Source organism: Etheostoma spectabile, chromosome 4 (genome assembly GCF_008692095.1).
Source record: "Etheostoma spectabile isolate EspeVRDwgs_2016 chromosome 4, UIUC_Espe_1.0, whole genome shotgun sequence".
Lineage (NCBI taxonomy): Eukaryota > Metazoa > Chordata > Actinopteri > Perciformes > Percidae > Etheostoma > Etheostoma spectabile.
The window spans coordinates 11,882,826-11,892,511 of NC_045736.1; the positions used below are offsets into that span (position 1 = coordinate 11,882,826).

Here is a 9,686-nt window from a genome sequence, read left to right on the forward strand (position 1 = left end):
GAGAGAGAGAGAGGTGGCAAGACTTCCAAGTTTGGGATGGACAGGGGAGACATTGGCACAGGAAATGTCTCTACCTGACATGAACTTCTGTCCAGGAGTACTGTGGCCATGCGGCAACTGGAGGTACCAAAGACTGATTTAGAGACAAGTCAGAAAATCCTGAATCAGATTTGGTGTATGAATTCCAGTGCCACATAGAAAGATATCGCATCTATTAAGTTTTACTGATGGATCATGAAACAAGTGCTACAAGAGCAGCTTTGGTGGTCCGGAGGTGGAATGCCCTAGCTTGTAAGAGAAGCTCAAACTTCTTAAGTGTGTTCACAGTGGAATTATATGTAATCCTGCTGGCAGTGGGATGGACTGAGCAGATTCAGGACTATAAAGTGTTAATATGTAGTGACTCTGTGTCAGCTATCAATAGTATTGGGAAAGGGTCATCAAAGACTCAACAGGACCTTGTATATAATTTTCTTCTGGCAATTAGAGATGTAAAAAGGGGTAGAAATATCATTCATATGGGCAACATGTAGGTATTGCAACACATGAAAAGGTTGATAAGTTGGCCAAGGAAGCTGCTCAAAAGGAAACCAGAGATGTCAAGTTAAATCTATCCAAGGGGGAGGGTAAAAGTATTGTATGGCAGGTAACAATTTTTTAATGGTTACAGCTCTGGGAGCAAGAAAACAAAGGGAGGCACCTATTATCTATATCTATTAAGGTACAAGGAAGTAGAGCTTATTATTTCTAGAATGAGAATTGGTCTCATGTTTAAGAACAGCACTTTATTTATTTTCTGCAAAAACACCAGAGTGGCTTGTGTTCATGTCAGGAACCTGAGACAGTGCCCCAGGTTTTGATTTCTAGTAGAAATTAGGACCACCAAAGACAAGAGTTAATCAGAAAATTGCGTGAAATTGCTTTGGAAAAGTATTTCAGAAATAGGGTCACGCAGGAGAGGAAAACGTTGATTTGTCATTTTTTTTTAAAGACACTGGACTGTATAACAGGATATAGTGCACTATGGTGCTAGTTCCGTAGATGGCAGCAATGCAACTATGGATGCCTGCTGCCGTAAAAGCCCAAAGAAGAAAAACAATAAGAAGGGAAAGAAGAAGAAGAAGAAGAAGACTTTGGGCGTTTCTCAATATGTGTTCTTCTATGGACTTGTGTCCTTGTGTCCTTGTGAAACGTCATGTTTGGTGGCCAAAGTACTGACCCAACAGTTAAAATCCCCGGATGTGATCTCGACACGCCCTTTTACCGAGGATACATCGGATGGTAATTGTGGAACTTGGCCGGGCAGGTATCCCAGCATTCATTCGTGTAAAGCGCTTATGGTTTCCGGTACACATATTTCACAATTTACGTCTATTATTAAATCATAATTCATTTTTAAGATGTTTAAGGCGAGAAATCAGCGGTGTGTTTTGAATATAGGCGTTCAACGAAAATTGATGGTGATTAAAAAAGCCTTCGGAGTTTGAAAGCTCCGCAAACCCCGGCGGGCTAGCAAGCTCGCCCCGGGAATGACTCTCGCGAGCCGGTCAGTCAGTCAGCTCACAGACCCCTCTGGCCCCACGTCTAGACAGACCCTCTGGCCCCACATTTAGACAGACCCCTGCAGCAAACCAGGTCCACAATTGTAAGATATTTTAAACAATTTTTTCCCGTTCATATATATATTCTGTCCTCCTCATCCTGGCTCTCCTCCCTCGCAGGATCCTCTTTCGCCTCTCGGTAACGTATACAGATGGCAGTGACTAACTTTACCCAGTCCATCTATAATTTTAATGCCTATTTTAACGTTTCTTTTCTGCTTTCAATTAAAATTGAATCCCGACAAAGTTAAGGATTTTTTCCCCGCCGTTGTGTCGGTATTTATATAGTTATTGCCCGTGATACTTAATAGCACTTTAATGAACCTGGAAGACTAAACAACAAAACAACAAGCGGTGTGAAGGGTACCGTCCTTGCTTTATTATGAATACACACATCAAAGCTAACTATAAAGTGGCAAGCGCCCTCTTTGCTGGGGTGTTGCGCAATAACAGGAAGAACGCTTCGTCTCAAAACTGTCAACAGCGTTTTGTGTGCTACTGAACTTGCGAGTTCAGTCTTCCAGGTACAGCTAGCAAGTACGGTCTCCCCAAGAACACAAGTCCGTTCTTTGCTTACTTGGTATTGAGAAACGTCTTCTTCTCGTAATGCGTAATATGGCTCGTTTTCCCCTTGGTCTGATCTACTTTTTACAGTATAAAGCGTTCTTGCGCTCTCATTGGCTGAATAGGAGGATGGGACTCCAGCGCGGACACACCCCGCCTAAAAATTGCGTCACCCATAATATATGAGCCGTAACCCGGCTTTCCAGAGAGACTTCTCTAAAGCCGGCCAAAGCGGTACTTCTTCAGCAGCCTAACGCCAACATCCTGGAAGACTTTACACACCGTGAAGCTGCTGGAGCTGTAAAATAAAAACAAAAACAAATAAAACGACGCGGGAGAGAATAATTGAAGCCAAAGAGACAGCCACACGGAAGACTTGAAGCCTTTCTCTTTAAGAAAAAAAAACACACACACCCAAGTGCAGTTTGAAGTAATTTCAACGGAGCAAAAAACTCCAAGATGACTGACTACTGAGCGGAACCCACTGGGGGACCCCGAGGAGGAACTTCTTCCATCGCCGTCAACTTTAACAACAGAAAAAGACAAAGAAAAAGACGAATATTTACGTTGCAGCCATGGACTCCGGAAAGGTAATTATGTACTATGACTAGCTACAAGAAGCTTTTATATCCGGTTAAACCTGTTTTGTGTCTTTTTCCCAGTGTTGTCAGTGAAAAACCGGCACGTTCGGTGAGTTCATTTTTTTTTTACCCATGAGGCACGTACTTCCACATGGGTCATGACGAAGAGTCATGATGCAGCTAGCTAATATTTATGATATATTGCGTCACTATTACCCCTGTAGTTTTAACGGAGTTTTACGTGTGCTTTTTAGTTGGTTTAAAGTACTTTTGGCACTTGAGTGTAGTCCAGTAACGTGTCTGCACTCATTTTTACCTTAATTCGCTTTATCACATATCACTTTTCTTTAATAAGCATACATAAGCTAACAGAGACCGATACATGTGAGCTCTCGTTTCCTTCACGTCAAAGTGAGTAGCTAGGTTAGCTAACGTTAGGGGTAACTTTAGCAATTCCAAATTTTGCTGCACAATTAATTGTCTCAGAAACTATTTCAATTAACAATGCAATTGTCATTTTTAGTAAAAAATAGCCTATATATTTCACAGCCTACGAAGTAGCTAAATGAAATGAAGCCTCTTTGTTATCATAAAACATTGTATATTTTTCTTTTATTATAAAAAAAAAAAAATGAAAACAGAACAACAAAAAACAAAGCATTAATCAAAAACAGTAAAACAGAACGGCGTTTTAAATTTATCTGGCTTTACACGAATACAGCCTAGGATGTTTCGAGTTGCTATGGCAACAAATGAAAGCTGCCACGAGCATAGCTTGGCGTAACAGTCCGACCAATAATCACTTATATAATTACAATTTGGCACATCAAAGCTTAACAAAATCCACAGTTACCATCAATAGTCTTACCCCTTGTCAACACTGTGTATAATGACAATAAAGGCATTCTATTCTATTCTATTCTATTCACTGACAACAGAAAAAGGAAATACTCAAGGAATGTACAAGTAAAGCTACATTGTTCCAGAGGAAGGTCGCTTCCACGACTGGCTAAGTTACTTAAATGAAAGTTATATTATTGAACTTCTTGACAGTTTTCTGTCAATCGACTAACCAATTAACTATTTCCGCCTTGTCTTTTGCTTAGGGTAAGTTGGTTAAACAAAACAACACATTTTAAAACACCATCTTAGCCTCTGAGAACTTGTGATGGGCAATGAATTAGGACTAAATGATTCATTACAAAAATGATTCAAACCGATCTGTTGCAGCCCTAAACTCAATGTATCAAAGACACATAAGTAGAGTATGTAGGAACATTTTTAATACTTCTCGTATTACAATACAGTATCCTTTTGCTATTCTTGATATGAACAATAACTACCCTAATCTATACCTCATCTCAGTTGTAAATTGTGATGCTCGTTGTTCAGAAAGTAAACTGATCTGCCGTTTGTTAACGCCGTACTGTGGTCCCTGTTACATACACCGACAGTACATGCACATGCACAGTGAAGCACGTAGGCCAAAAACCTCCCCTCTCCTACTTGGTCATTAGTGTTACACCAGTTCGACCCAGTGGAGGAGCATAAAGGAGGCCAGTCTGACATTGTGGTCAGAAATTGTTGTTGTTTTATCCCCTCGTGTTATTTTTCACCATGCACGCTGTGCTTTCCTGGACCTTCAGCTGGACGGGGTTTGTTGTGGACGTGATGGGAACGGTTCTCTCTGTTCCCACTTTCCACTATGACACCAACACAGCAGATTTCCAGAGAGAGTGAAACTCTACCGAGGGAATACACGCTGTTGCCAACCCTGGGGGTGTATAAAGCCTTGACCCGTTCCTTCCCAGGCTGTTCGCTTCACTCCCTCTTTTGTGTTTTGCTGCTTCCAGCAGTGTAGAGCAGTTTTTTGCGAGTCTGTAGTCGAACAGCAGTTCAACACAGGCTAATTAACGTCTCGTGATCAGGATTTTTTTTACCTGGCATGTACACGTGTTGTGCCAAGTTGTGTGCAGATGGAGTCACGTACACGGGAACTTCAGCGAGTGACTAAAAGTTTACACAACACATACTGTAGGAAATGGTGTATTTACAGTTTGATATTAAGCGCATTGGCATAGAGTCAGGAAAGTGTTAATGTTAATTGTTTAAAATTGTGAAGCCACCCTAGGCACATAATGTTCCAGTAAGTCGTATGCTGTTGATTTCACGCAGTAGGCTCGGTCCAGGGTTATGGACGAAGCATTCGTTTCAGGTAGACGTACACAATATTTTAGTTTATTTTTCCTCTTAATTTTCATTATTTAATTATCCTTCTTTAAGCTGTATTCTGAGCTGTATTATAATGCAGTTGTATTTCCCCTAATCGCACAGCTTCTCCATCAAAAGACGGCATGTTAATGACTTCACATTGTTGGTCATATAAGAGCCTCATTCGCAACAACAGTACGCTTTGTTTGGGCCTAAAAAGGCTCCTTAATGCTCTTAGTTTCTTCAATAAACAATGAGAATGGTAATTAAGGCCAAGCATACAGTTGACCAGCTCTGTTTTGAATGAAACTGCCACTACACATTTTATTCCTGACAGACATGACAGCGCAGGTATTTTGATTGGGAGCCCAGAGCCAACATCCAGCCTCCCATTGTACAGACTTAATTGCACAAGCTTAATTCCTCTCCATCCATGGCCTTTCAGCCATCTGCCAACTCCGGCCTTCCTTAAGACAGTACAGTAGATTTACTTTCATCTGCATGACTTGCTTTCTTCAGTGTAGTGTAACTGTCATGCCAAGTTCTAATGAGGCTTAATGAGGCTTTGCTGCAAGCGTTGGGATCAAGAGATCTAGGAGGGTTTTAATTGAGATGAACAAGCGAGCAATAGTGCATGTTTAATTCACTTTCCTGAGAAACTGGATGACTTTGTGCACACTAGTGATGGAGGAGATGGTTGGATGAAATGGTTCATGCAAGGCCTAGCTGTGTCTCTCTGGGCTTCTATTCACTTTCTCACGATTCAATTGAAAGTTGCTTGGTTTAATGAATCACAACGCCCCTGATCCAGGGGTAGGTAACCTATTGTTTGACTGCACTACAGAATCAATTTGAACTGTCTGAAGTGTTCTTAAGCTGTTGCCGCATAATACGACCTGAGCTAAATAGTCGCAGTATCTGAAAATAGTATAAAGGCTGCGTAGATGCAAGAGTTGTGGGATTTTGGCTACTACATGGGGCTATACTTTGTTAACCCGTAAACTACATTAAGTATTCACAATTTAAGCAGTTTTACTCCTTAATATAATAAGTGTGATGTAATTATGACCTCACCTCTTTATTGTTGTGTTACTATTCCCTATTATAGCTTGTCTTCTCATTCTTTTGTCACATCGGTTTGTCATGGGGTAATTGAACTTCGGTTGGTTGTCTTAAGCCTTTGATAGCACATACATACTTTATAAATAAGCATCTTTAATATATCTGATCTCTCATAGGATCTCTCATAGGCCACTAGGAGATATTTCACAGGCAAATCATGCATACGATTCTCATTGTTCTAAAATGTTTGATTAAGGGTTAATAATAACCAGGAGTACCAGGAACTCACAATCACGTGGCACAAATTTAAGTCAGTGTCGTTTTACATGTTGGATATGCAAGTTTTCATAGGCAAACATGTCCATCATGTCCAACATTTTTACATTATTCATCTCTCTGCCCACAGTCGTTGTAGAGATCCGACTGCTTTAGCTGCACGTGAATGCATTTATACTTGAGGTGTAAACCAACCTGAGGTAGATATTAAATCACAGAAACACAACATACTTTTCAACTTCAGTTTATTTACGGTGTACATCTCCCCAAGAGTCTCTGTATACACATATTACACACACAAGGGCAAAAACAATAATAGTACTAAGGCAACTAGTTAGGAAAGTAGGTATTTCTTTATCAATCACGTAGCAACCACAGAAAAAAAAGAAACTAGTTGAGTAACTGGTCAAATAAAAACATTATTATTCTTAATTTTTTGTATTAAAATATAGCATGCATAAGACATATTTGGCCTAGAAAAAAGGGCTTAAATTACTCATGGTAATCTGTCCTTTAAATTTAATGACAGCCGTGTCAAACAGGCTCTGCTAATGCAGAAAATTACATCCATTTTTGCTACACCAAAAACATGAAAACAATTGCTGAAGGTATTTGGAAACGGCATACACAGCACAGGTTGGCATGAGGTGGACCGAGCTGCGAGGAGTGGAGGTGAGGACAAGGCTCATATTGGATTCCCCACAGCTGTGTAAGCTGACACTGTAGAGGTGACGAGTGGAGGGACGTGACAGCAGCAGTGTCGCCATCACCAACAATCTGGGTCACTCTGGCAACAAGGAAGAGGGCTGAGCCAAATTACAGCCTGCTTCTTATTTAAAAAGAAACCACTTTTTTTTAATTTTTTATTAAACACTGTCTGATCCGATTCAGACGAGTCTGGATAGGATGAGTCACAAACCAAGTAGGTGTTCATAGAAATAAAGTCATGAACTGATGTCATGTAAAGTAAAGCAGAATTTGTTGAACTGAAAAAGGCTGGGGAAATTTTGGCTTTGACTTGATTTTGAAACATCTGTCATGTCATGTCATGATAATACTTATCCACAGTACTTTTACTCTAAGGATAACTACTGTTTTTTTTCAACATGGATTCCTATGTTTTTGTGTCCAAGTGACTGATGGGAACAATAATCTTTGACATCGGTCCAGTATTAAGCAAGATCGTTGCAGATCCTTTTTATAAACATAAAAACATCCGCGCAATCGCGTTGGCTACACTCACCAGACTCCATGTAAATAAACAGTAATTAAAGTAAGTGTTGTAAAGTACAATTCGATCAAAGTTGACAGAAACAAAATAAAACTATTTAACGCCGTTTTGGGTCATCTTTCCACTTTTCCAACCATCACAATTCTAGTTTTGTTTGAAATACACATATAGTTTACCAATTTACATGTGACAATATGTTGGCTCTATACATGCTAAAAGTATTGCTTTTTTAAATGGAGTCTCAAAAGGTCTCAAAGAAGTTTTAAAGAGGTTTTAAAGGTCAATTTTTCCATAATGTTTTCAGACACTTAGAATATTAAACTGAGCTTGTCAGTGGCAGAACGAGCACGTTTGTAAAGGTAAATACAAGCTAGACAATTAACCTATTAACTTGCATTGTTGTAGCCATGGACACGGATGATTTAAAATACATGATGGACTCTTCAGAAGAGGTAAATATCTGTACTCGAGTTTCTGCACAGGAAAGTCCACGGACACCACAATCTTCCGAGAAATGTGGAGCTGATAGTCTTGATTAGCTTTATAGCAACTCATTTGGCAATGGCTTGAATGTAACAGATGTTTATTAATATCCAAAACGTTATGCACTAAAGCTTTAAGTAACAATCTGAATGCAGAACTTTTACTTAAATGGAGTTCTTTTTTAACATGTTGTATTGATCCTTTTTCTCAAGTTTAGGATCTCAATTCTTCATCCACCACCGCTAGATGTTCACCCACATTTTAGAAAACTGCTTGTGGTTTAACATCTTTTTTAGTAGCTGTAAATGACCACACTGCACCATTCATACATCATGACTATAAGGTGGTAGACATTTATATGTAGGTCATCGGCTTTAGTTTTGCATTATTCGCAGCACTTTGCCAGACTTCCCATTGACCTTTCTTTGTTGTGGCTAAACTCATTTTCTGAGAATAGTTTTACAACAACATGATCATGCTTTAAAGAAATCATGTGACCCCTCTGTCAACATGTCAGAGCTAAAGTTGCAATTTCCTTTTTTAGCTCTCTGTGTGAAGCAATTCTAGATGTATTTTACTGAAAAAAGAGGCACATTTAACAACCAAATGTGCACATAAGTGTTAGTGAGAGAAAACTCATGGTTATGTTTCATGTTTGTTGAATCTCTTAGATCAACTTTATGTTTGAATAGAGTTTTTGGATGTTGGAGGATGCTTGGCTCAAGCATTGATAGTTGTAACGGTGGTTTATATTAGCTTTTATAGTTGCACATTTCCAAATTTGGAGAAAGGCTCCACTTAATTTCCTCATTGTACTTCATTATCATGAATCCAGTAAGGGTGGCAAAGTATGACCTGGTGTGTCCAATAAATGTTTGCACAGATCTTTTTTTTTTCTATTCTGCAAATTTACCAGTATTGTGTGCTTTATTAATTCCTGTTTACCCAATAAGAGCAGAGAGTCTGTGGTGCCGAGCAACCAGAGCTGCTATGTTAATCTTATTATTACATAGCAATGACTTGACAGAAATTTACTTGCTGCCTACCCACACCACATTCTAGTTTTCACATGCAAATAGGGCTCATTTGCACCACTGCGCATTAATTCAGTCTTGGCCTGGGAGAAGAAAAGTTCTCAGGATGCTGATGGGTTTTGGTAGCTGAATTCTTTTTTACAGTGCCAATTGGAAGGTAAAATAATGAAATTGTGAACAAAATTCACTGAGACTGTACAGGCTGAATTCCCTTAGTGACTATTTTCCCTCCTCGTTATTGTCAGTATTATAAACCCAAAACCTTCTGAATCCTGTCTGAAAACATCCATAAATCTCCCTGAAACTTTTTTTAACAACAAGGCATTAACCACCAATTCTTCACGTCTGGCTTATACCTTTTGTCTTCATAGTCACATTACAATGTACACATTCATGTGAGATCCCTGCAGCCTACATAGCCTGATAGCCAAGGTTGTCCTGAAAAAATGATGTCCAAGCAACCTAAAGGTTGAAAAAAAATGGCTTAGACTATGAAAGGATAAGCAAGTAACGTAGCATGGTATGTGCAGTGTAACGCCAGGCCATTGTGAATGGCGATCCTACCCATCATACAAAGTAAACAAATACAAAAACTAGAAATGCTAGAAAATGAGAAATGTAAAACATACTGTAAACAGCAGCT

General features: G+C 39.4%; 1 protein-coding gene across 1 annotated transcript in view; it reads left to right on the plus strand.

Moving 5' to 3' along the window:
• Positions 1 to 2,363: 2,363 nt before the first annotated feature.
• Positions 2,364 to 9,686, plus strand: part of slc2a1b (solute carrier family 2 member 1b) — a 23,936-nt gene continuing 16,613 nt past the window's right edge. The window contains exon 1 of the mRNA XM_032513627.1: positions 2,364 to 2,755. Within this exon, the coding sequence (XP_032369518.1) occupies positions 2,741 to 2,755 (15 nt within the window). The 5' untranslated portion in view covers positions 2,364 to 2,740. The remainder of the gene's footprint in view (positions 2,756 to 9,686) is intronic.